The sequence below is a fragment of the Paroedura picta genome, chromosome 3, assembly GCF_049243985.1.
Source record: "Paroedura picta isolate Pp20150507F chromosome 3, Ppicta_v3.0, whole genome shotgun sequence".
NCBI classification, from domain to species: Eukaryota; Metazoa; Chordata; class Lepidosauria; order Squamata; family Gekkonidae; genus Paroedura; species Paroedura picta.
Genome location: NC_135371.1, coordinates 105702527 through 105728792, shown reverse-complemented (window position 1 = coordinate 105728792; position 26266 = coordinate 105702527). Strand labels below are relative to the sequence as shown.

Sequence of the window (26266 nt, the reverse complement as noted above, 5' to 3'; positions counted from 1 at the left end):
TGCTCTCCATTAGCTAGTGCTAAATAGGTTGGGGAATCCACTTTATGTGATTCCCTAACTGGCGCTTTACAATGGAGGATGTAGCAAGCTGGTTACTGCTCAGAAGCTGGGTGTTGGTGACATCATATGGAGGGGCCAGAATATAACAACTACATAAGGTAAGCATTTCACTACATTTAATGGGTACGGAAATCCCCTGAGTTCTCTAGAGATAAAAGTATTTTATCCATTCTTATCATGTATTGTTTTGGATTTTTTTCTGTGCTATATTTTAACTCCTCCTTGATTCCAATTTAACTAGGAGAATATTGATTCTGGGGAATGATTCATCTGCAGCTTTCCCCAGCTTCCAGTCACACCTTTTCTCCTCTGCATTGATAAAATGCTGCAAAAGTGAATTTTCAGAGTGTCGACCTATATGCCTGGGTATAGATGAAAATGTACAATAAAAATCTCGATACAACCATATGAATAACCCTATCAAGACTTATTTCTTTCCCTCTGCTTTATTATAAGATGTATGTGTTATCATTGTTGGTCCCTGTGATGGTAAATATTTTGTTGGGGTAATCAGATTATAAGCTTCACAAAGCGTGTTTGTGCAGAGTGTTAGTTTTGGTGTGATGGAGGGCTTGGGAAAGCCCAAGCAGTCAGCTGATAGAAGATCAGGTGATTTGTCATCTGTAGGGCATCAAAGAGCCAATTTGCTCTCTCACCAAACCGGAGGGCAGGGTCTGGAAGCCTCTAATCCATAACTGGAAATATTATTGATGAATAGGGTAGTGGAGTAGAGTTGCCAGCTCTGGGTTGGGAAATACCTGGAGACTTTGAGGGAAGAGCTGGGAATGGGCCTGGGGCCTGGTGGGGACCTCAGTGGAGCATAATGCTATGGCATCCACCCTCTGAAGCAGCCATTTTCTCCAGGAGAATTGATCTCTGCCACCTAGAGATGAGGTATAATTCAAGAGGATCCCAGGTCCCACCTGGCATCCCTATTGAGGAGAGAAATGGAGAGTGAGGGCCATTTCGCATGGCTTCAAAGTAGCAGAATGGTTGCTATTTGGAAACGCTACTAATTTGCCATAACCCACGACGTCGTAGACACTCTGCAACAATCCTGAAACCAATCAGCAAAAAGCGCTTCGTTGTGGCGCTTTCAGGGGAATCCAGAAAAGTGGATTCACCCTCCGGATAGCGATACACTCCTGCAACCAATCTGCAACAGTAGCGCTAAAGACCTGTGCGTTACCATTGTTGCTGGTTCTTCAAAGTCCCTCCCCCTGGCTCTCTCCTCCAAACTTCCGGCGAAGCGATCGCCATTTTTTTTTCTCCGAGCGAGCGGGGATAAACGCACTGGCGAGCCTCTTTCTGTTTAGAGGCTTCCCTGGCTTCAGTCCTTCACCTTTAGTCACTAAGCACAAACCACTGAAAAGCCCGTTTGCTGAAATAAAGTCCCTTTATTTTTTACAAATAAATCCAGCCGAAAATCGGGCCCGTGAGAGGGGGGGGGGGATTTTTTTTTTATCACTCGAGGCAGCGTGCAAACGATCATACAATCAAACGATAGCTCACATTAGGCAGCTGGATGGGTCTCTCCGTAGCAACGAATCTACCTAGATTCATTGCTATGGGTCGGGTTTTTTTTTTTAAAAAACCTTTCTTAAAGGGAAAGGGGCTGTTTGGGAGCATGCTAACGGCTGCCCATTGGCTGCTTGACGGCCAGGGGCGGGACGAGCTTGGCAATAGCGCTTCCTTTCTAGCGATTTCTGCCGAGACCGGAAGCCTGTGGGAAACGCTAAAAAACGCAACTGATTCCACTACAAAGGCAGGTATGCATAACGACGAATTCCACTATTTTAAATGGCGATTTTTCATTCCGCAAACAATTTGCAACAAAGATCCCTGTGCGAAAAGGCCCTGAGTCTCTCAGATATCTTCAGTCCAAAGAAAGGAGGGGAATGATGCTGCAGTCTGAGAAACATCCCCAACCCATCTTCAGCATTTCCAGAACGTTTGCTTTTCTAGAAATAATATGCTAAAGTTTGGCAAATATGTAGGCTGTACCTTTTAGGACTGAAAAAAATATGTAGAAATTCATCACTCTCCAACTCTGAAGATGACTGTAAATATAATACCTTGGAAAAAATAATAATCTTTGCTCTTGAACGCTGCTGTTCCTAATTGACTTTATTTTCATAAGCCTGAAGCATTGAGTTTATAAATGGGAGGTCAGTGGTGTTTGCCTGACTGGATTTTCATGTTGTTAACTGGCCCACTACTCAGTTGCTAGCGTCATCCCTCCTTTCCTCATGTAGCAGATGTGGGGCAGAGACATTTCTGTAGTTCCCAATATTCTCTTAAAATGTGATTATGTGGTTCAATTCCAGAGTGATGCAAGCTGTGGCTTGAGTTTTACCACTCAATAGTCTGCAGTCCTGGAAATGAAATTTCCTGATTGGGCCCTCCGAGTGCCACTCCAGGGCCAAGCGGCCAATGGGGAGCCGCACAAAGCCTGGCTCTCCATTGGCCGCTTGGCCCAGCCTTGCCCGGCCGGGGACTCACTGCACACAAGGAGAAGCAGGCTTCCCCAATGGTGAGTCCCCCCCGCTGGTTTCCCCTCACCCCGACACACACACACACACACAACCAACCCCCCTGGCTGCCCTCCCCATCGTGCCCCCCCTGCTTCCCCGTGCCCAGAGCTACACACACACACACATTCACCAGCCAACCCCCCTGCGATCGCCCCGCCACCGCTTCCCCGCCCCTACAGAGGCACACACACAGAGAAAACCTCCCTGTCTGCCCCCCATTGCACCGCTGCCACTTCCCCGCCCCCAGACACGCACACACACACACACACAAACTACCCACACACCACTTTCTCTCACCTTCCCTCACCCCACACACCCACGCACACACTCCTCTATACCCCCTCTTTCCTCGCTTCCTCCCCCTCCCGATTCGCCCCCCCCGATTGCTCCCCTCACCCTTCACACACCCCTGTCCCCTCCCCTTTCACCTACCTCTCTGCCTGCCTTCCTTTCTTCCTTCCTGACTTCCTCTATTTCTCCATCTCCTTCCTGTCTCTCTGTCTCTCCCTCTCACTTGCTTCCTGTCTTTCTCCTTTACTTCCTTTCTTTCTCCCTTCTACCCATCCCTTCAACCACCCCTTGCCCTTCTTTCTCCCTCCCATGCCTCCTATTCCCTTCTTCCTTCTTTCCCTACAGTCTGCTTCCCCATGCTCTAGCGCCCGCTGTCTTTCTTCTACAGCAGGCTTAATTTCTAGTATATATATATTTCTCCTTTTCTGGTTGGGGGAGAGACACGTCTATTATGGGCAGGGCTGTTTGCACCTGTCCTGCTCCTCTCCTCCTGCAGCTGTAAAGGAAGTGGCCTTCTAGGAGGAGGAAGCGAGTGCCTCCCTGCCTGGAGGAGAGACTCATTCATCAAGCCAGCTTGGGAGCCAGCATGGGGTAGGGCTTAAGAGTGGTGGCTTCTAATCTGGAGAGCCGTGCTTGATTCCCCACTCCTCTGCATACAGCCAGCAGGGTGACCTTGGGTTCGCCGCAGCACTGAGAAAGCTGTTCTGACCAAGCAGTGATATCAGGGCTCTCTCAGCCTCACCCACCTCACAGGGTGTCTGTTGTGGGGAGAGGGAAGGGAAGGCAAATGTAAGCCACATTGAGACTCCTGGCAGAGAAAAGTGGCATGTAAAAACCAACTCTTCTTCAAGAGTGTCCACCTGCTTCGCCTTATGAACTAGTTAAACCGCAAATAGAAATTGTGAAACTGGCTTATTTTGTGTATCTGTGACATTTGTCCTTGATGTGCTTTGGACCTTGTAAGCCACTTTGAGTTCATGTATGGACAGGGTGGCCAGCTCTGGGTTGGAAACTTTGTTGTGGGGAGAGACCTCAGTGAAGTATAATGCTACTCTCCAGAGCAGCCATTTTCTCCAGGGGAACTGATCTTTTTAGACTGCAGTTGAGCTGTAATTCCTGGAGATCCCCAGGAAGGAGAAGAGTTGGTTTTTATACCCCATTTTTCACTATTAGGAGGAGACTCAAAGCGGCTTACTATCACCTTCCCTTCCTCTCCCCAGAATGGACACTCTGTGAGGTAGGCAAGGCTGAGAGAGCCTGATAGGTCTGCTCTATGAGAACATTACTATCAGGACTGTGAAGAGCCCAAGGTTATCCAGTTGGCTGGATGTGGAGGACTGGGGAATCAAACCCTGCTTGCCAGATTAGAAGTCATTGCTTTTAACCACTACTCCATGCTGGCTCCTAAGAGGTTCAACACTGTCCTTAACAAATACATTGTTTCTTCAAATTAGACTCTTAGCGGAATAAAGATCTTTGTAGGAACCAAAGTGCTTGATTCTTGAGACAGGAAGTTTCTTGCATGAAGATTCCAACCCACCTTGGTCCTTAGGTCAGTAGGTCTCAACCTTCCTAATGCAGTTCCTCATGCTGTGGTGACTCCCAGCCATAAAATTATGCAAGTGTTCTTTCACAGAAATTAAACCGAAACTGACCAATGGCGTGAAGATCCATTGTTCATGATTGTATATAAATTGTTTTTCCCCGCTGGGGTTTCTCAGTTCAGTTCTGCCTCTTGTCTCACCATGCCGATCTTGCTCTTTTCTACTGCTCCAGACAGATGAACACTCTATCTCTGGCCAAGCTGCTTGCCCTGCTGCAACCCCTGTGAAAGGGTCGTTTGATCCCCAAAAGGGTCCCAACCCCCAGGTTGAGAACCGCTGCCTTAGATTTATCAGAATTCACATGGGGATGCTAACAGCCCTGGGGGGGGGGGTGCAGGGAGACCAATAAACAAGCAGGAAGGGGTAGGTTTGTCATCTCTTCTTTCATACACACTCACCTAGCTGAGGTGGACTAGAGACCATCTCTTTCAGTACTACACCAGAAAAACTTCATAACTGGAACTTTTATGGTGCTGATAACACTGCTCTAGTTCTTCTGAGCCAATTTGTAACAGAAGGAGTCTGAACTGGAAGGTTTCCCCACAATCCCACCCCACAGGCGACCTTGCTCAGGTATCTAGTTCATAGTGGCAGGCACTAAGGAGTAAGCTGCATCATTGAGGCGACTCCATAACAACATGCTCCTTGGTCACACAGATGGGGAAACTAGACAAATGAATGGCACGTACTGAAGTCTGCTGCAAACTGTCTGTGCACTGCTCTGTGCAAAATTCAGAAATAACAATATCTGTCAATGGAGAATGACTAACATGTTGCATCTCTGCTTTGAAAGGGATATGGGTCATGGAAAGTCAAGCTGTCAAGCTGCAGGAGACTTAAGGCAACCCCAAAGGGTTTTCAAGGCAAAAGACGACTGTCTTGCCATTTCCTACTTCTGTGTCACAACCTTAGTCATCTCCCATCCAAATCCTGACCAAGGCCAACATTGCTTAGCTTCTGAGATCCAACAAGATCAAGCTAGTCTGGTCTATTCAGGTAAGGGTTGAAAATTAAATTACGTGAACAGGAACTCCAAAATCTGGGGAAAGATTTGGATGACAGTAATTTTGGAAGCATCAGTTATTATGACTGGGCAAAGGGCGACCACCAGAGGACCGAAATGGGAAAGTTCTGGAACACAGTGAAACATAGCCTTTATGGAACAAAGCAAACTAGCAGCATTGTTTTCCAAATCCCTGACTTGGTTCTCACCAGCCCTCCTGTTGCAATGGAATGCAACTAGAAACAAATGGCACTTACAAATTCTGGCAAAATAGTGCTGTTGAGTTTTCCTGCAAAGCGGCAATACTGATGTCTGGTCTCTTCTTCTAGGTTCAGCTCATTCTCATGGGGTTTAGAGCCAAGGAACATCTGCATGATAAAAAATGGGCCAGGTCATATAAAAATTACTTGAATACGTTTTTGTCAAGAACACTGTCAGGGCATAAGACTCACCTGAGCATTCAGGAAAACTATGAACAAATAAAAACAATTGTGACTAAAAAGACAGCCTCAGAAACATCATTATTTGTATATGCAACATTTCTCAAAGACATATTAAAACAGATTCCTTGTGAAAGCAGAATACTTAAAGAAAAGGGGGGGGACTAGTGGTGTGAAGAAGGAGAAGGAAATGACCATGAGGATGACTTCTTATCAACTATTTATTTATTATTAAACTTTTATACCACCGTTCCCTTAAGCTCACGGCGGTTTACAAGATAAAAATTACAATAAAACCCATAGTTAAAACCATTAAAACCAATCCACACTATCAACGTTATCAACGTTAGGCAATAGGCGAGCACTAACTAACCCCACTAACCCCCCCCCCCAAACTGCCCCACATTAGCCGAGGGACATCAGATTGCTAATATGGGAGTGAGGCAATCAGATCATTCAGATGAACCCAGGGAGCCCAGATCTAATGTCGGGACCGCCCGCCCTGGCCTCAACCATATGCCTTGTGGAAGAGCTCTATCTTGCAGGCTCATTCCACCAGGTTGGGGCCAGGGCCGAAAAAGCCCTGGACCAGGTCGAGGCCAGGCGAACATCCCGAGGGCCCGGAACCACCAGTAGGTTTGCACCCGCAAAGCGAAGGGCCCTGCGGGGGGTATAAGCAACCAAGTGGTCCCATAGGTAGGTAGGACCCAGGCTGTGTGTAGCCTTAAAGGTTAAAACCAAAACCTTGAACTTGATCCGGAAACAAATTGGCAACCAGTGCAGATGTTGGAGTACCAGCTGAATGTGGGCCCTCCAAGGTGTTCTAGTGAGGACCCTAGCAATTGTAACTCCCGGATCAAAGACAAGGGCAGGCCTACGTAGAGCGAGTTACAGTAGTCTAGTCTGGAGGTGACCGTTGCATGGATCACTGTGGCTAACTGATCTGAGGACAGGTAGGGCGCTAGTAGTCTGGCTTGGCAAAGATGGAAAAACGCCGTCCGGCTTCTTTCGTGATCTGAGCCTCCATGGAAAGGGAAGCATCAAAGGTCACGCCCAAATTCCTGGCTATTGGTGCAGGTGTTAATTGTACTCTGTCCAGGTATGGGAAACGTGCTCCCTGGTCCTGCCCTCTTCTACCCAGCCACAGGACCTCCGTCTTGGAGGGGTTGAGTTTCAGGCGACTCTGCCTGAGCAATCCAGCCACTGCTTCCTAACAGCTGGCAAATGTATTCAGGTGGGGGGGGGGGGGTCCGACCGGCTGTCCATTAGGAAGTAGAGCTGGGTGTCATCTGCATATTGGTGACATCCCAGCCCATAGCCCCGGACCAGCTGGGCTAGAGGGTGCATATAGATGCTGAAAAGTGTGGGGGAGAGTATCGCCCCCTGCAGAACCCCACATGAGAGCTTGCAGTATTCCGATAACTCATCGCCCACTGCAATCCTCTGCGTCCAGTTCCGGAGAAAGGAGACCAGCCATTGTAGTGCGGTCCCTCTTATTCTGGTTCCGGCGAGGCGGTGTGCCAATATCTCATGGTCAACCACCTCAAATGTGGCTGACAGATCTAAGAGCATGAGCATGGCGGAACCACCTCGGTCCAGCTGGTGCCGGATATCATCCGTCAGGGCAACCAGCGCGGTCTCCTCTCCGTGGCCAGGTCGGAAGCCAGACTGGTATGGGTCAAGGGCCGAACTAGATGGTGTGCTACCTCTCCAAAGCCCAGGGCAGGTACCAGAGCACAGCAAATACCATATTGCAATATTGCAACTGTGAGTTATGGCATGCCTCTTACAAAGTGCAGGGGGAGGGATGATGGTATTTTGTTTGAAATCGAATGGGGAGATGCTGATCCAATAGTTATTTACCATATCTGACCTCCTGCCAAGCTCAATAATCAGTCATTGCTACTAGCCTGAAAAGTTATTTGTAACTATGCATAGGTTCCAATTCAGAGAATTTGAGAAGAACTTTATCTAAGTCACATAAATCAACACTCTATTGACTTAGATAAAGAGCCATAATACCTCTCCTTCATAAACCCTTCCTCCTTAGAGAATTGGTGAAATACCCACAGACATTTGGGGTTCCTTAGGGCCACTTGTATCACTTTTCAGTGGCAATGGCATTTTTAGATAGCTTTATGAAGTTTCATTTCAGGATAGTTGTGGTGTGTGTGTCCATGCACCTGCATGTGTGTACCCTTAACTAAGAAGGACAGGCACTTATTGGAATACAAAGATAAGGATCAGAAATTGAGTGTGATTAATTTCAAGGCCACTGTCTAAATAAACTCTCCAGATCTGCATTTTGAAACCTGTATAAGAACAGCCCTATTTCTGCAGCTTGTGGATAAACATAGTTCCAGTTCCTTGTCTGTGATAAAGGACTGACTTTGCAGAAGGACAAGAAGGACCCAGGCAGAGGGATTACAAAACTACTGCCAACCTGCCAAGCAATGCATTTGGAGGTCAGGACTTCCTAACCTAGGTTCATTTAATCCCCAAATTTTATGCATATCCCCAGCAGGGTATAAAGCTGGTGCATGTTCAATGTGCTGAATCTCAAAGGAAAGGACTTTCAGGGTGTAATAAGAATTATTAACAGTTTCAAAGATAACCTTCCCAATTCTACCTCTTGCCAGACACACCACAGAGCAGACTGGGTTTTTTTTATTGGTTTCTTGTTTCTTCTCCGAATCCAATTTGGCTGGTTTACTTGGCACAAAGAGATAAGGCCACTGGAAGAATTTGGCAGTGTTAGCACATGGCTTAAGAACAGGGTAGGGTGTATTGATGAGAAATATTTTCAATAGTTTGGTTCCATCTGCCCTAAAAGTTGCTGCTAATGACACAATTCCTGCAGAAAGATTTACAGCCTCTTTCTCACAAGAATATTTCATTTATCCTCATTCTCTTCCTGGTAGTTTTCTATTGATCATCAGATCAAGAGGTGAACATCTGAGATATGAGTATACCAAGGAAGACGGCACAAACATAATAAGATGTTTGTCACAGATCCACATCTAAAAATTTATGAATTATAATGAAGCATATTGTCCGGCTGGCATTTCTAACAAGAAATTCCTAACAAGAATAACAAAATATAATAGTAGAAATGGCCCCTTGTTAGGGTGGGTTTGAACAGGACTAAATAAAAGCCTAAGCCCCACTGCTGTATACATGGTAGAATTGCCAGAAGGGGACTTCCTTTTCAGTAATATAGAAAAAGAGGTATCTATTTCTGCAAGTCCATCAGTGAATAGTATAAGGGCAGCGTTAAAAGTGCCACAACTGAAGCAAAATAATGTTGAGTACCCTAATCCAACAAGGGAAATGTGTGCATGGAAACTATGCAATGCACAAATTTCCTTGCTAGGTCATGCAGATGGCTATTCAAATACAGGTTATCCACCATGACTTCTATCTGTTTTATGTGGCATGGACAGAAATACACACTCTCACTTATACTGCATTGGGAAACCACATCCTCAACCACTGTGCTCATACTGCTGCATATAACAATACTGGTATGGAAGCATGAATTAGCAGTTGGTGATAAACTGCAGAAAGTTTGTACAATTACTGTTTGCAGTAACATGCATTTTGAAGAGTGTGATATGAACAAGAGCTGTTTCATGTCTCAAGGCCTTAGTTAAAAGATATGGTCACTATAAGTTCACATCATCCCCCCTCCCCCCCATCTCCCAGTAATATCTTGTTGAGAAATCTTCAGCCTTTCTAGACCTTTCCAGAAGTCTTCAACCTTTCCAGACACACTGAGAGGCAGAAGCACTTTTGTTCTAGATTTGTATGTATTTATGTTATTTGTCATCCTCTTTTCTCATTGAGAACTACCCAATATGAGTAAATACAATCAAGAAGATGGAATGTTCAATAAGAAGTGTCATAAGATTAGGACTGAAGAAATCTGAAGCCAAGCTGAAACAAAGGACTGAAAAAACTGGCATGACATTGAATAATTGGCTACTTAGACACCACGGCTGCATACTATCTTATGTATTCTTAACTTGATGGTAAACCCCACTGGAAACAGTGGGCCATTCCGCATGACTTTAATATAGCACTAGTCTTACATTTTGTTTTTGCCAATAAAACTGCATTCTGCATGATGTCGTGAGCAATCTGCAACACTCCTGCAACACTAGCGCCAAAATCGCTTCATTGTAGTGATTTTTGGGGAATTGGGAAAAGTGGATTCACCCTCAGAAAATCGCTACACTCTTGCCAACAACCTGCAACACTTGCGAAAAAGACCTGTGCGTTCTCAATGTAGCAGTTGCAACAAAGTCCCTCCCCCTGGCTCTCTCCTCCGAACTTCCGGTGAAGCGATTGCCATTTTTTCCCCCTTGGAGCGGGGAAAGCAACGAACCAGCGAGGCTTCTCTGGCTACAGTCTCTCCACAGAAGTGCTTTAAAGCTCCCCTAAGTCCCCAACACAACACAGCCCCCTGTTCGCTGCGCCCGTGGGGGGGGGCGATTTTTTTTCCCACTCAGGGGAGCGTGGTAACGATTAATTGCCAGCTTACACGCCAGCTAGATGGGTCTCTCCATTGCAACGAATCAACGCATATTCATTGCAACGTGTGTGTGTGTTTTTAAAAACCTGTGCTTAAAGGGAAAGGGACTTTTTGGGAGCATGATAACAACCTACCATTGGCTTTTCCATTTGATTGATGGCCAGGGGCGGGAACAAGCACAGAAAAAAATCGCTTCCTTTCTAGCGATTCCTGCGAGACCAGAAACCTGTGGGGAACGAATGAAACGCTACTGGATTCCACTACAAATGAAGGTATGCGGAACGCTGAGATTCCACTATTTAAAATAGCGTTTCCGCTTTGTGAAAGCAATTGGCAACATTGGTCCTTGTGTGGAATGGCCCAGTATTTCAGAAAATGTATAGTTAGGCACTTTCCCTGTGTCTCAAATGGCTCCACAATATGTTCATTCAGAATATTATACATTTGGCTGTCCCTGAACAAGATAAACCACCTTCTGCTATGGAGGTTAAAACCTCTCCTGGTTATTCAGTGCTAATCTTCATAATAATTCAGCTACCCATTTTTAGAAGCAGCCTTTTTCTTCTTTTTTGAAGTCAGGTCTCACCAGCCCTCTGGTCATTTCTCTTTCTCATCTCTAAGCTCACAGCAATTTGTCAAAATCTCCCCAGCTGAAAGGTGAGGAGCTTAGAGTGGATTGATGCACAGTACTGCCAAACATCATCATCACAAACATATCTAAGGTCATCCCCACAGAATGTGTCAGAAAAGGGATTGAGTAAGGCCTCCAGAGAAGGAATCAAGGGAGAGCCATTGTATCACACAGTTGGAAGGTCCTCTGGAAGAAGTTTTCTCTCTGCAAGTTAAAGATGAATTTATAAAGCCACTTTGTAATGAATCGGATAACTGGCCCTTCTTGTCCAGTATTTCTGCTCTGACTGACAGCAGCTTTTCATGGTCTTAAGCAGAAAAGAAGTATTTCTTAACATGAACTCTGTATTCCTTTAATGGAAGCATGTACTTTTCCCAACAGGGCATTTCCCTCTGGAGCATTTTCGGGTTAGGAAAATGGAATGGGGCAAAAGCTTAAGTTCCTTCTCCCATCCCAATCTGGACTGACCTCCCTCAGACACCCAAGAATTTTCAACAGGGAACTCTGAGTACACAAATGCTTGGCAAATCCTCAGGCAGACCAGTAAAAGGAATATTACCTCTGTGTTGCTCAGGAAAGATGCTACATTTTCCTTCAGATCAGCTATACACGATGCCAGCCTCTGAAATTTCTCTTCCAAGTCATCAAACTCCTTGTCTTCTGTCTAAACCCCAGAGAAAGAAAATTACCTCATAGCTTTTGTGAGAAAAGACTTCCAGGAAATAACACATTGCTAGTGATATATGCATGCTCTAGCTCCAAGCTACAGAGTTTACAGAGTTCATTCACTGACTATATGTCCATATAGTCCAGCAACCTGTCTCATACTGTACCCAACTAGTTCTTCTAGATAACCAACAACAGGGCATAGAAGCCAAGAACCCTGATGTCACCTCCTGGCATTGGGATTCAGGGATTTACTGCCTTGAATTTAAATTTCTATGAAACAGGAATGGTGTTGAACTTCCTACCTCACCATGGGTGCAATGAGCACACTGGAAAATGACTCAATGCTAACAGTACTGTAGACTTTGCTAGTCTTGAAATTACATATGAAACATCCCCAGCCAGGTCATAAGTGGGTTCTGAGTCATTGTTACTGTCTTCACAGTACAAATGTCATGATCCCCAAAGTGACCACAGAATGGCTGGCATAGAATGGCATATCACTATTCCTAAAGCATCATTAAGCCACCCATGAGTTCAGTCTGACAGATAGAAATGAAGAGCATCTAAGGAAAGAACTCTTCCACAAGAATAGTCACTGTAAGTGAATGTCTTGTCTTCACCCAGTCTTACAAATCAAAGAGATATCCAAATCTTTATCTTTAACCATAATAAAGTTCAAGTTGTGTGCAGACAACTCACTCTCTACCTGATTGATCCTCCCTGAGAGTGTGCCACCAATAGGGAGAGAGCACTCTCCCAATGATGACCAATCTGTAGACAACTCACCCCCTACCTGGTTGGCCCTCCCTGGGGTGTGCCACCAATAGGGAGAGAGCACTCTCCCAATGAGGGCCTATACTGGGGCTGAAATGTCCTCCTGGAAGAGGAGTGGCCTCTCTGAAAGGGCCTGCTGCTGTTAAGTTGCCCCATCCTCAGCCTCTTCCAACCCTTCATCTCCCCCAGTCAAGGGAGGGAAGCCAGCTGCTTCCTTTGCCTCCTGTGTTGGTCTCAGGTTTCATAGAATCACTGACTTGGGAGGGACTGCCAGGATCAGCTCTCTGCTGGAAGGAAGCACAGATGAAGTGGCAAGAAGGCAGAGACAATCAGTATTTCAAAAATAGAAGTCCAAGAGACATGCAGAATGCAATTAACATCTTGACTCAGTCCAGTAATTCAAGGGTTCATTCAGACAATCCAAGGACATCAGCAGAAGAAGCAGGTTACAGGTAGCTGCAAAGCTGTGTCCACAACCCAGGCCTCCCAGCCTCAAGTTAATATAGGCTGTCAGCAGCCTCTCAGTTCTGACTTTGTGATCTCACAAGTTTCTGCAGTTAGCTAATGTCTTGCTAATGTGGTGTGATGCCTTTTAGACTTGAGCTTTCTTCCAGCACATAGCTTTCATTGCTTAATTGGCTCAGGTGAACCAGGGAGCTGCAGCTGGATACTGGACAGAGCAATGAGGAGCTCCTGCAACAACTTTGGAATCTAAGCCCTGGTTTGCCTGTAGCTCCTTTCCCTCCTGCTGGTCAAAGCTCTCTGCCTGTTGAACATATGGCTGGGCTGAGCTCTCAACCAGCTGGGATGAAGCTGGCAGCTCCTGGAAAGGCTATTCCTCCAAGGAGTCCTCCCTAACAGGATCTGGGCTCACAAAACCTCCCCATGGTCCTGTAGCTGGCTACTAGAGTCTTTGTTTTCTTCCCCTCAGAGGGGTTTGGAGGATCCAGCAGCCATTTCCACCCATCCTGGCCCTTGGGAGATGTGGGGGAAAGGAAGGAGGCAGCCCCCCCCATGGCCTTACCTGTCCAGCCTGACCTTTGGATGGGAAGGAGGCAACCTGCCCCCCATGGTCTTGCCTGCCCAGCCTGCCTTTTGGGAGATGGGGAGGTGGGAAGGAGGCAGCCCACTCCCCGTGGCCTTCCTTGAGCAGCCTAGCCTTTGGAAGATGTGAGGGTGGGTGGGAAAGAAGCAGCCACCCCTCCCCCATGGCCTTCCCTACCCAGCCTGATCTTTGGGAGATGTGGAATAGCAGGTGGGAAGGAGGCAGTCCATCCCCTTCCCAGGCCCAGACATCCCTGCCTGGCCCAGACTTCAGGAGATGTGGAGCAGCAGGAAGGTGGCAACCCACCCACCCCCTACAGCCTTCCCAGCCTGGCCTTTGGAAGATGTGGGATTGGATAGGAAGGTAGGTATAGTGGTGACCTGTGTAGATACAGTTGTATGCGGGACAGGAGGGACAGTGGCCCTCCAAAGTAGCTGTTTTTTCCAGAAGAATGTGTACCTTCCTTCCCTTCTCCTTCTTTCATTCTCTCTTTTTCTTTCTCTGTGTCTTTCTCTCTGTCATCCTGTTCTTCTCTCTTCCAACTTCTCTTTCATCCTTCCTTTCTCTCTGCCTTCCTTGTTCTTTCTTTCCTCCTTTCCACCTCTCTCCCTCCATTCCCCCTCCTTCCTTTCCTCCATTCTCCTTTCCCCATCCTTTCCCCATCCCCTCCCCCTTCCTTTCTCTTTCTCACATGCTTTTTTCTTTCACTTTCATTCCTCCTTTTCCTTTCCTTCTCCTTCCTCTAGTTCTCCCTTCCCTCCTTCTTTCTTTCTTTTTCATCCTCTCTTTCTCTCACTCTTTCTCTTTCTCTTTCTCTCTTACTCACTCTTTCTCTTTCTCTCTTACTCCCTCCTCTCTCCCTCCATTTTCTTTCTTTCTTTTCTTTCTCTCCCTCCATTCCATTCCTTCTTCTGTCTTTCCTTTCTTCCTTTTTCTCTTTCTCCCTCTTCTTCTCTCCCCTCTCTCTTTCTCTTTGTTTTTCTCTCTGTGCTTCTCCCTTTCTTCTTCCTTTCCTTTCTCTCTCTCCCTTTCATTCCTTCCTTCTTACGTTTTTCTTTTCTCTCTTTTTCTGTCTTTTCCCATCTCCTTCCCTCTCTCTTTCTTTATGTCTTTCTTTATCTTTTCTATTCCTACCACTATTCCCCTCCCTTTCATTCCTTATTTCTTCTTTCTTTCTTTCTTTCCTTCCTCTCACTCTTTCTCCCTCCAACCCTCTCTCCCTCTCTTTCTGTCCTTCCTTCCTTCCTTGTTCTCCTTCTTCCTTGGAGATCAGTTGTTATTCCTGAAGGTTTCCAGGCCCTTGCCTGGAGGTTGGCAACCCAGCTGGCTGCATATGAAGGAGTCAGGAACCAAACCCAGCTCTCGAGATTAGAGTCTTCTACTCTTTAACCTCTTCACCACACTGGATCTCAAAATCAAGCGGGGAGCAGGGGGAAAGGGCAGAACCAAGGAAGATCACATGGCAGATGTATGTGGTATCACCCATTGTATTCCTGGGTACAACAGGTTGTGCCTCTAGTAAATACATATTTAGTACATTCTGCATGAGAAATGTGTGCTCTTCAAGCTGGTTAGGAAACTTACTTTAGGTATAATTCCGGCTTCATGCATAAAGAGGCGACTCAGTCGTGTCGTCTTCTTGGCAATGGAATGTGTGTTGAGTCGAGCCAGGCGCTCCCTCAAAGTCAGATACCCCGATTTGTTGTATTTGTCTGCTATTCTCAGTTATATTGAAGGCAGGAAACCACAAGAAAGGAAACGTATCATATAAGTCAGTGAAGAAATCTATGACTATCCGAGTCTGGTGATACAGACTCTTTTTTTAATATATGGGAAAAACTTGTTTTTGAAGTATGGCTATGATGGCGGAAAAATCCCTCTTTTTAATCAGTTTTGATATACCAAATAAAAAGTAGCCCCAGCATTTCCATGACAGCTGGCTGGGTTAATGGCGTCCCAGGGAGCAACACATATCCCCCCCCCCCCAGTGATTTCTCATTCCCTAATATGGCATAGCTGAACAGGACCACGGGAACAAGAGCTCTTCCTGCAACTCTCCCAAAGCTCAGAAGATGTCTCACAGTCCCCTGTGGATGAGAGGACTGGCTCTTCTGCTCCCCAATGTAAGACGAGGTGGATGCTGGTAATTGGGGATTCCCTACTGAGAGGGATGGTGGCCAAAGCATGCTGAATGGACTTCTTGTCTTGAGAAGCATGTTGTCTAACTGGTGCATGCATCAAGGATGTCACAGAAAGGCTGGAAAGGCTCGTAAAGCCCACGGATCATTATCCCTCCCTGCTCATTCATGTGGGAACAAATGATATGGCCTGGTGCGGCATGGAACATATTAAAACAAACTATGTGGCTCTGGAAAAAAATGGGAAGGGCCAGATTTATACTACTGTGATGAGGCTCTTCTCTCGGGACATGGTTTCACCTGACAAGGGTTGGAAAAATGTGTTTGCAAAGAGCCTTGCGCACCTGGTGAGGAAGGTTTTAAACTAAATCCAATGTGGGAGTGAGACATAAATTCAAAACCTGGTTTGATAACAGTAACAATTGAAAGAGGTGGGAAAGGTGTCTCACCAATTAAAAGAGAACCCAATACAGGAGGACACTGGATGGAAGAATGTTACCCAGAGGTGTCAAAAAACAAGGCCTAGTTCTGCCCCTCTGATTCTCAGAAAACATTTCCAGGAACTGCCCTTAGATAGTGACTCTGGACCACAGGAACGAGGGCTATTCCCCCAGCTCCCCAAAAGCTCAGATGTCTCACAGGCCCCTGTGGATGAGAGGACTACCTCTTCTGCTCCCCAACATATTAGGACTAGGAGACGCCTGCTAATAATTGGGGATTCCCTATTGAGAGGAGTAGAAATCAAAGTGTGTTGACTGGTTGTCTCGGGAGGTATGCTGTCTACCTGGTGCGGGAATCAAGGGTGTCACACAAAGGGTGGAGGGAGAGGCCATCCACAGAGTTCTTTCACCCCCCGCCCAACCCCCACTCTAGTGCCCATTGTATTCCTGAATGCAACGGGCTTGGCCCTGAGTAAAAAATAAAATAAGTTCATTGAACCCTCAGGATCACACAATAAGCATTCCATGGCAGATACAGGTATTAAATACTTCCAAGTGCTCAAACCACACAACACTACAGAGCTATGGACTTCTAGTCAAAAAGGTGTCCCAAGCACATTGGTTTCCCTCACCTACTTCCTTGTGTCTTTTGTATTCATTGATGTTAGCATTCACCTCTATCATTGCCTTTGTTGCAGCTGAAAGAGCTTCATAAGCGCTGTCACTGTCCAGAGTGTTCTCCAATATTTTCTGCAGAAGTAGTGGGTATTTTGTAATTCGTTGGACTGGCATCAGCAAGAAGAAGCTCAAGTCAGAAGCACCGGTGTGAGGTCTGCACAAGAAATGCATACAGATGTAAACAAATTTCAGGGCTCAAGAATTTCCTGGCCTATACATAACTGAAGGACATATTGGCTAGATTTCTGAAACAAGACTGTATTTTGTTTGGTTTTCTGTCTTTGAAGGCTGCAGGAAAACTGGTGCCTGACACAGAACTGTCATAGGCTAAATAGTCTCATTTCTGTGGAACATTGCCAGCCAATGAGCAAGAGGGCAATCCCTTGATGTTGCTGACATGACACTGATATGATGCTCTAGGATTAAGACAATACATGATGGTTTTACCACAGAGTCCTAGAACATTCCTTTGATGTGATCTCACTTTCAGGGATTTGCCATTTGCATTATGATGTTTTAAAAAAATATCCCCCATCTACCTCTGCCAAGTGAACAATGGGGAAGGAAGTCAGCTATTCTCCCTATTTCTATGTGACAGAGATAATAGAAAATGGCCTCAAACCTGAATTTTGAACCTGGATTGATGGAATTTACCACTTGGAAGTTCATTTGTGAATCAGGATAACCTAAGATCCCCACCAGACCAAAAATTGGTCCCATTATTTATTTAATTTATTTTCACATTACCATTCTAAACCGGAGGATATTCATTGTTAGCCTGATTTCGAGTAAAGTGATACAAGGACGGGGTGGGTGGGGGGTGGGATGGATTGCAGGGAGCTTCATACAGTGAATTTCCTTCCATTAATGAGCTGTCTCTAAAGTGCTGCGCCATTTCAAAGAGTGCTCCCCCCCCCGCCTTTTCCATTGCATAATATCAGGAGTCAATGAAGTTGGAGAGTCTCAATGGTGCCACTATAGAATGATATCAGTGTAGTGCTAAAAGAGCTTCTTGTGGTGCAGAGTGGTAAGCGGCTGAAAGGCTGTCTAAAAGCTCTGCCCATGAGACTGGGAGTTCGATCCCAGCAGCCGGCTCAAGGTTGACTCAGCCTTCCATCCTTCCGAGGTCGGTAAAATGAGTACCCAGCTTGCTGGGGGGTAAACGGTAATGACTGGGGAAGGCACTGGCAAACCACCCCGTATTGAGTCTGCCATGAAAACGCTAGAGGGTGTCACCCCAGGGGTCAGACATGACTCGGTGCTTGCACAGGGGGTACATTTACCTTTTAAAGCGCTCAACATAGAATGTGTTTCAAAAAGTATGCAGAAGATTGTGTGGTGAAAAAAGGGCAAGGGAAAAGTGGCACGGTAGGAAGCGCTATCACACTATAGTGATTCAGAGGAACAAAGGGGTAGAAATGGAAGAAGGTAGTTCCCAAATGCAAGCAGATTTTCTGAAAAGGTACATCAATTCCATTAGCAGACTGTTACTAAAATGGGTCTGTCTGAAATGACAGAAAAAAATCCATTAGTAGCCAGTTACTAAAATGGAACACAAAGGCCATAATCTATAACAACAAAATAATGTGTGTCATGGCAGGAGTAACTTATCCGAAAATAAAGCTGGATGTTTTAAAACTGGCCATTAGCTTCATGGCACTACAGTTCCTAAAATGAGGGATATTAGACCATCCTGGCCCAGATTCCTTCCAGAATATCTCTGTGCTATTTGTAATGGACATGCCGGTTTACTTACTCGAAGGCAGGAAAGTGGAGATGGAAGAGACAGGATGGGAAAGGGAGGTTTAGCAACTTCTCTGAGATACAATTTTCAAAAATCCTTTCATTTTCTCTGTCATTTTGTACTTCCTTAATCAAGAGTTGTATTGGCAACTACTGAAACCCTTTGGGGTCTCTATTTTGTCTTCCCGAACATTCAGAGAAGGTGGGCTGTTTGAAAGGTAACAAAACAGAAAAGGTAATAAAGGTAACAAAACAGAACTGCCTAAAGCATACATATTTTCCTAAAGAGACAGCTTAAAAACCAAAAAACAGCAGGGCACCATTGCTGTCACAATAGGTTAAGGTAACGGTATCCCCTGTGCAAGCACCGGGTCATGTCTGACCCTTGGGGTGACGCCCTCTAGCATTTTCATGGCAGACTCAATACAGGGTGGTTTGTCAGTGCCTTCCCCAGTCATTACCATTTTAGCCCCCAGCAAGTTGGGTACTCATTTTACCGACCTCGGAAGGATGGAAGGCTGAGTCAACCATGAGCCGGCTGCTGGGATCGAACTCCCAGCCTCATGGACAGACAGCTTCAGACATCATATTGCTGCCTTACCACTCTGCACCACATGAGGCTCTGCTGTCACAATAAGCAGGCTCAAAACCAACTATGCCTGACATAACAAAAAGCATCAACCACCACAAATGTACCTCAGCTTTAACTAGCTGACAGCATCACCTGCATAATAAAAGTAACCTATGCCCCTATTTACAGACAACAAGTCTGCAGGTAGGAGCAACTGCTACTGAGGTAATCTCTTTCAAAATAACCAGAACCTGCCTAAATTAAGATATCTATTAATAGTTCATAACCAGATCAGCAACCTGTGTCTCCACTAAAGCTGAGAAGCATGAAATGAGAGTAGTCAACAAGGCCCACACATTTTCTTCAGATAACACATAGGTTTTTGATGTGGAACACATCTTCTGGTGTGCCTCTGGGGATGGAAATGGGTTTGGACATGACATCCATAGTCCTGCCCCAGGGAGTATGTCAGAAGAGGGATGGCGGGAGGAAGGGAGGGAGCTGGTGGAGGCGGATGCTGGGCTGTCTGCCACAAGGGAAGGAGGTGGCTGGTGGAGGCGGAGGCCTCTGGGCCCGGGGTGAGGCCATGTAGCTTGCGGAAGCTGCCCCGCCACCCTGGAGGTCTCTGGGGGCCAGGGCAGAGGTTACACAGCTGCCGGGGGCTGGACCACTGCCCTCCAGGCCTCTAGGGGCCAGGCCGTGATGCAGGCATTGCCCTCCAGGCCAGAGGAGGCTGTGGCCCTCCTGGGAGATCAGGCAAGGAGGGAGGGGAGAAGACTCCTTGTGTGCGTGTCTGTGACGGGGGGAGTGACCAGGGAGTAGGTCAGGGAAGTGAGAGGGGAGGGGGAAGTGGTCTGCATGTGTGTGTGTGTTTGTGAGAGAGAGGGAGAGGGGATGGATCAAATAGCTCTGAAGCAGGTATGTGTTCCACATATCTGTGAGAGCCTGGGTGTCACTACTTTTTTAAAAAAAATACTTGTGCACTAAATTTTGAGAGGGCCTGTCCTTACGAGCAAAAGAGAAAAGAAATAAGATATCCTTCTACTGTTAATAGCCTAACACTTAACAATTGTCTGAACAGCACACCTTCAGAACACAGATGTTCCTCATAAAACAAAAGGAACATTTTAAAAACATTCAAAAGGAGAATTGTAACAGGTTGAGCCCCCCCCCCCAAGAATACCACCATTAACTAACAGAATAGCTCAGGCTTTCTCAACCAGAGTTTCCTGGAACCCTGGGGTTTCTTGACAACCTTGGAAGGGTTTTCCAAGTCGATGGAAGTTAATCAAATATATAAATTATTGAACATTTATCAGAGGAAATGAATATATATGGCCATGTTGACCTCTCCCACCCTTCCAGAATGGCCAGTGATGGGCCAGGAGGGGATGGGAAGGTGAAGGGTCCTGGGTGGGCATGTACACAGCAACCATATTCTGCATGATGGCACCACTTCTGGGGCTTCACAAAGCCTGAAGAATATTTTAGGGGCCTCTCTTCCCCTTTTTTTTTTTAGGGGAAAAGAGGTTGGAAAAGACTGGGATAGCTCATGCTGCCTCCCACCTGGAGCTCTGGCCCCAGCTATTGCTCAATAGGGCAAAGAGGGGAAGGTGTTGCACAATGACATGGTGTCCCTTCTAGCTATGTACACAGAAATATCATTACTGTATAGCAGGGCTGGTATCAGCATATTCTCAGGTGGGGCAGCTAGGTGAGACCTGGGGAAAATGGATGCTTTGGAGGGTGGACTCTGTGGCATTGTATTCCCCTGAGGTCCCTGGCCTCCCCAGGCTCCATCTCCAAATATCCAGGAATTTCCCCATGTGGATCTTGCAACCCTACCCTCCAACAACCAATAAAAGTGGCACTGCCCATCCCCATGTTGCCTGGTGCCACTAGAGAAAGGGCATGTGGAAGGGTTCATGGGCTGAAGGACTCTTAGGCCGGGGAGTAAACAGGAAAAGAGATACCACCGAAGGCCTGTTGATGAGTAAAGGAGAAGACAGGGCCCCTGGGCTCTCTTTGCTAAGGGTCCTTCAAAACCTGGAACAGCCCTGATGCAAAGAACAACACAGTAGACATTTCCCTGGTTTTTCCCATAGAGTTTGGGAGAAATCCTAGAGCTCAGTGCAGTGCAGTGTAGCTGGGAGTGACATCACATCACTGTGTTATGCTGTTTTGCCAGGTGTCCACCCACCCACTCGTAGCAGTTGCCAGTGCTGGACTGGCAATCTTGGGTCAGTATAAAATAGCATTAGAAGACTGTTAAAAAAAAATTATAAGAACCTTACTATACTTTCAGAAACAGTTGGTCTTGATTGGCAAAATCCCTGCTTTGCGCATGGGCAACTTTATGTAAGATGCCGAAGAGCAGGAAATTGAAAAAAAAACCTATTTACTGTAGCTCCCAAGAGAAGGACAATTAATGCAACACACAAGAGGAAGTTTTGCTATCATAATTAATTTGCTCTTTTAATTTTTAATTAATATTTGTAACTTAGTTATTTGTTATTCGTTATTATATTTTTACCATATAATTGTAGATGTAAAATTGCTGGATATCATTATTATATTAAATCAATGCATTCTTAAACTGAATTGTTAAAATATATGCCAAAAAATCATTATACTTATTTTAATTTCATAATAAAATTAATTAAAATCCAGATGCTATGTTGTTTTAAAATCCTGTTTGCTAACTGAATGCTTTTGTGGAACATAGGAAAGACACATGGCCAAATTCCACTTCTAATGTTAACCCGGGAAGCCAGCAGGGGATGATCCCCAGTTGTGAGCACAGAGAGCTAAGAGGTTGACTAATAAAGCAAGCAGGGGTTGGCCCCAGATGTATAAGATCAATAAAATGAAAGCAATCTGTTAAAAACCTAACCAGATGGTGCCTGGAGGTCTCCTGGAATGACATCTGATCTCCAGCCAACAGAGATCAGTTTCCCTGGAGGAAATGGCTGCTTTGCTATGGCATTATACCCCACTATATCCCTCCCTGTCCCTCCTCTCCCCAAACCCCACTCTCCCCAGGCTTCACTCCCAAAATCTCCATTTTTCCAACCCAGAGCTGGCAACCCTATGTATAGGTTAGCAGGGTAAAGCCATGAGACATCCCCTAATCTAGATCAAAAGTCCTCCAAGTAGGGTTGTCAGTCCCCAGATACGACCTGGGGATCCCCTGGTTCCAGGTGACAGAGGTCAGTTCCCCTGGAGAAAACAGCTGCTTTGGAGAGTGGACTCCACAGCATTATACTCCACTGAGGTCCCTCCCTACCCCAAATCCCGCTCATTTCCAGCTCTAACCCCAAAGTCTCCAGGCATTTCCCAACCAAGGGCTGGCAATCCTATCTCCAAGGGAGGAACATTTCTGTCCCCATTTACAAGGCTTTGGGATAGCCATCCAATTAGACACTGAGATTAGGCAGAAATTGAAACTCCAGATTCAGAAATTCCCGATGTTCAGAGGAGGGAGGAAGGGTGGGAGCTCAGCAGGGGGATGATTCCATAGAACCCACAGTGTGAAACTGCCATTTTCTCCAGGGGAAATGGCCTTTTTGGTGAGGTGGTTAGGAGTTTGGTGTAGTGGTTAGGTGGACTTCTAATCTGGCATGCCGGGTTCGATTCTGCACTCCCCCACATGCAGCCAGCTGGGTGACCTTGGGCTCGCCACGGCACTGATAAAGCTGTTCTGACTGAGCAGTAATATCAGGGCTCTCTCAGCCTCACCCACCCCACAGGGTGTCTGTTGTGAGGAGAGGAAAGGAAAGGTGACTGTAAGCCACTCTGAGACTCCTTCGGGTAGAGAAAAGTAGCATATAAGAATCAACTCTTCTTCTTCTTCTCCTCTGGAGGCCAGAAATGAATTGCCATTCTGAGAGAATTCCAGAAGCCCCACGCGGAGATTGGCAACCCTTATCGGTCCCTTAAGACATCTACACTCTGGGCCATGATAACAGCAGAGAGCAGATATCCCAATGCATTTTGTGTCATACAAAACAAGGTGATTTGTTAGGTGCTGGGGCGGGGGCTGCACAGAACTGGGGGCCAAACCAGACCTCAACCCTTAAGGTGGCCAAGGCTAGGCTGGGCAATCCCTGGAGATCCAGGGAAACGGCCCAGATTTGGGGAAGAAAGGGATCTAACAGTGAAGTAGTCATGGTCTGTGGTAAAATAGTTCCAGTCTTGCATTTTCTGGCACACATGGCCTGTCCCAATGAAGTGACATTTATATCACATCTGGCCCTTATAGCAAATGAGTTTGACACCTCTGTTGTGGCCTTCTGAAAGACTGCTTCAGTTAGCTGGAGGATAGTCAGGTGTTTTGAGGAGGAACACAAGTGTGCCCAGTGATGCCTAGGGGTGACATTAGGGATCACTTATCTAGAACTACCTTTCTTCATCCTATTGTGTTTGTTTCATAGAGGAATCTCAGCTGGGGATATAATGCCCTAATAGAGGCCCTTCTGGTCCATATTAAGAATGGTTTTCCCCACTGCTCATGAGCCACATAACAACATGAATGTTTGACACATCTGCCCCAGGAGACATCACTTTGGAGGCTGCAGAAAGCATTCATTCAGAAATTACTACCCCTTCACAGGAAAATGCTTGGCTTGAAACCTCACAATATTTTGTGATTGTCTCCATGACACTCATTTTGTAACTGGTCCTGCCTCCTGGTACTATCACTATTTCCCCCTCAAAATTGCACAACTGCCCACAGGCTCAACAAGGCTGAGGAGCCCTTGTCTAGAAGAAAACTCGTGTTTCATTTGCAGCCAAAGTTGAGTTAGCTACATCTAGGTTAAAACAGCTTTAGACAGATTTTAATACTACTAGCACAGTTTTCATTTGCTAGATGATTAACACTTTACAAGGCTGAATCTCTTGGCGATTCACTATCTTCTACAGAGCTGAAATTATCCATTTAGCTAGAAACATTCACATACACTGTAGTATGCAGGGTATCCAAAATTGCTCTTTGTAATCTTGGGTCCTTTCTGTAAATATCCAGCAGGAAAAGAGCTTGATCATAGTTGCCACAATAAACCTTGTAGACATTTTCCATCTCCTCTTTGAGCTCCTGGAATAAGGTGCCTAGTAGAAGAAAGTTATATGGCAGCCATTCTGTGTTAAGTCACATTACCAACAGAAATACCTGTTAACATTGTTAGAGACTTTCAAATAACACATGTCCACAAGTTGAAGCGATTCAACCTTCTTCCATACTTGTGGGAAATTGTGAATGATCACTGCACACATTACAAAGAAGCTTGCAGCAACTACAGTATTGTCCATTTATTTTCACAAATTTAAGAACCAGGATAAATGCCCTCCACCATTTTGGAGGACTGAAAAATTCAAGGCAATGATGTGCAGTTATTGGTCTCTCTCTCTCTCTCTCTCTCTCTCTCTCTCTCTCTCTCTCTCTCTGGATCAGCTAGATTGCTTGTCCATTAAACTTATTGAAAAAAATGTATATGGTGGCTCAAAAGAAAAAACAATGTGATAAAATAATTAAAACAACAAAAATTATTAATATAAAAAACAAGCAGTTAAAAACAAGCCATTGAGATCAAGGCAGCCTGAAACAAAACTACGTATTCATAAAGCAGCCCTTAGGCTTGAAGCAAGCCATTCAAAAGAGGTTGAAAAGATAGAACTTCTTTAGCCTGGTACCAGGTAAGCCTCAGGAGGAGGATATTTCAAAAATTAAATTCTACTATTAGAAAAGCCCTGCCTCTAACTGTTAAGTAACACACTTCTTTAGGCAGGGCCACAGAACTCAGGGTTTGGGAAGGGTGTAACGTGTCAGGAGAGATCAGAAGATGGTCTTTCAAGTACTCTGGACCAAGGCTCATAACGTCTTGAAGGTAATTACCAGCGTTCTGAATTTTGCTCAGAAATGTGTGAACAACCTTTCCTTTACCACAGGAGTTATATGGTCCCTATACCCAATAATTGCCTGGATGCTGCATTTGGGACCAACTGAAGTTTCTGAACAGTTTTCAAAAGCAGGCACATGTTAAATTAATTACAGTAACCTAACCTGGGTGGGATCAGAACATAGCTCACCTGATCACTAGATCCATAGATTAATATATGCAGCTACAAATACTTCATTTGGGGTTCTTCAAATTCTTATGGAGTCTGGATATGACTTAGCTGCAGAAAATTGCTCACCACTATTGCTTCAGAGGCAAGCATTCACAATACATGAGGTACACAGTTGAGTTAAGCTACTGCCCCCCCCAAAGGTCATATCTAGGAAGACTGATTAGCTTGGTCCTACTCACTAATATGAAGCAGCTGCTCATGTTCCTGGTTTGTCATGTCTTCAAGGCCTGTCAGAAACTGTTTGGATATGCTCAGGACATCATCTATATTAGAGAACAGTCCTTCCAAGTCTATTTCAGGCAGCTGAAAAGCAAAAAGGACAATCCTCCACACAAGCTCACATTTTCCAGGAGATACAAATATATTACCCTCTAGGCAGAGATGTTTATCTCCCAAGCTAATCCATGTCTATGACACATTATTGACAAAACCTCACTGAAAGATTACTCAGTCCAAAAGGCGCTAGTATTCTGTACACAGTATAAGGTTGCCAGGTTCCCCCTGGCCACTGGCAGGAGATGGGGGTGGGGTGAGAGAACATGAGAGGCCATGTTGGATTAGGCCAATGGCTCATCCAGTCCAACACTCTGTGTCACAAAGTGGCCCAAATTCAGATGTCATTAGGAGGTTCTCTAGTAAGTAAGCCAGAACTCCAGAAGGCCTCCCACTGTGGCCCTCCAAAGACCATAGATGCAGCACATCATTGCCCCAGATGTAGTGCTCCATCTAAACCTTGTGGCTAATAACCACTGCTGGACCTCTGCTCCATATTTTTATCCCCTCTAGATGCCACTACTTCCTGTGGCAATGAATTCCATGTCTTAATTACTCTTTGGGTGAAGAAGTACTTCCTTTTATTTGTTCTAAACATATTTAATTGAGTGCCCACGAGTTCTTGTATTGGGAGAAGGGGGAGAAATACTTTTTTCCCCTCTACCTTCTCTGTCCCATGAATAATTTTGTAAACTTCTTTCAAGACACT

At 45.6% G+C, this 26266-nt stretch overlaps 1 protein-coding gene across 2 annotated transcripts in view; it reads right to left on the bottom strand.

The window, feature by feature from the left end:
* The window catches only part of ARHGEF37 (Rho guanine nucleotide exchange factor 37), a 102470-nt gene that overhangs the window by 21767 nt on the left and 54437 nt on the right, over nt 1-26266 (bottom strand). For both annotated transcript variants that reach the window (XM_077327094.1, XM_077327093.1), the window contains exons 3-8: nt 25464-25587; nt 24117-24264; nt 16796-16995; nt 15170-15300; nt 11657-11761; nt 5750-5860 (exon numbers count right to left, since the gene is read on the bottom strand). In XM_077327094.1, coding sequence (XP_077183209.1) covers nt 5750-5860; nt 11657-11761; nt 15170-15300; nt 16796-16995; nt 24117-24264; nt 25464-25587 — 819 coding nt within the window. The remainder of the gene's footprint in view (nt 1-5749; nt 5861-11656; nt 11762-15169; nt 15301-16795; nt 16996-24116; nt 24265-25463; nt 25588-26266) is intronic.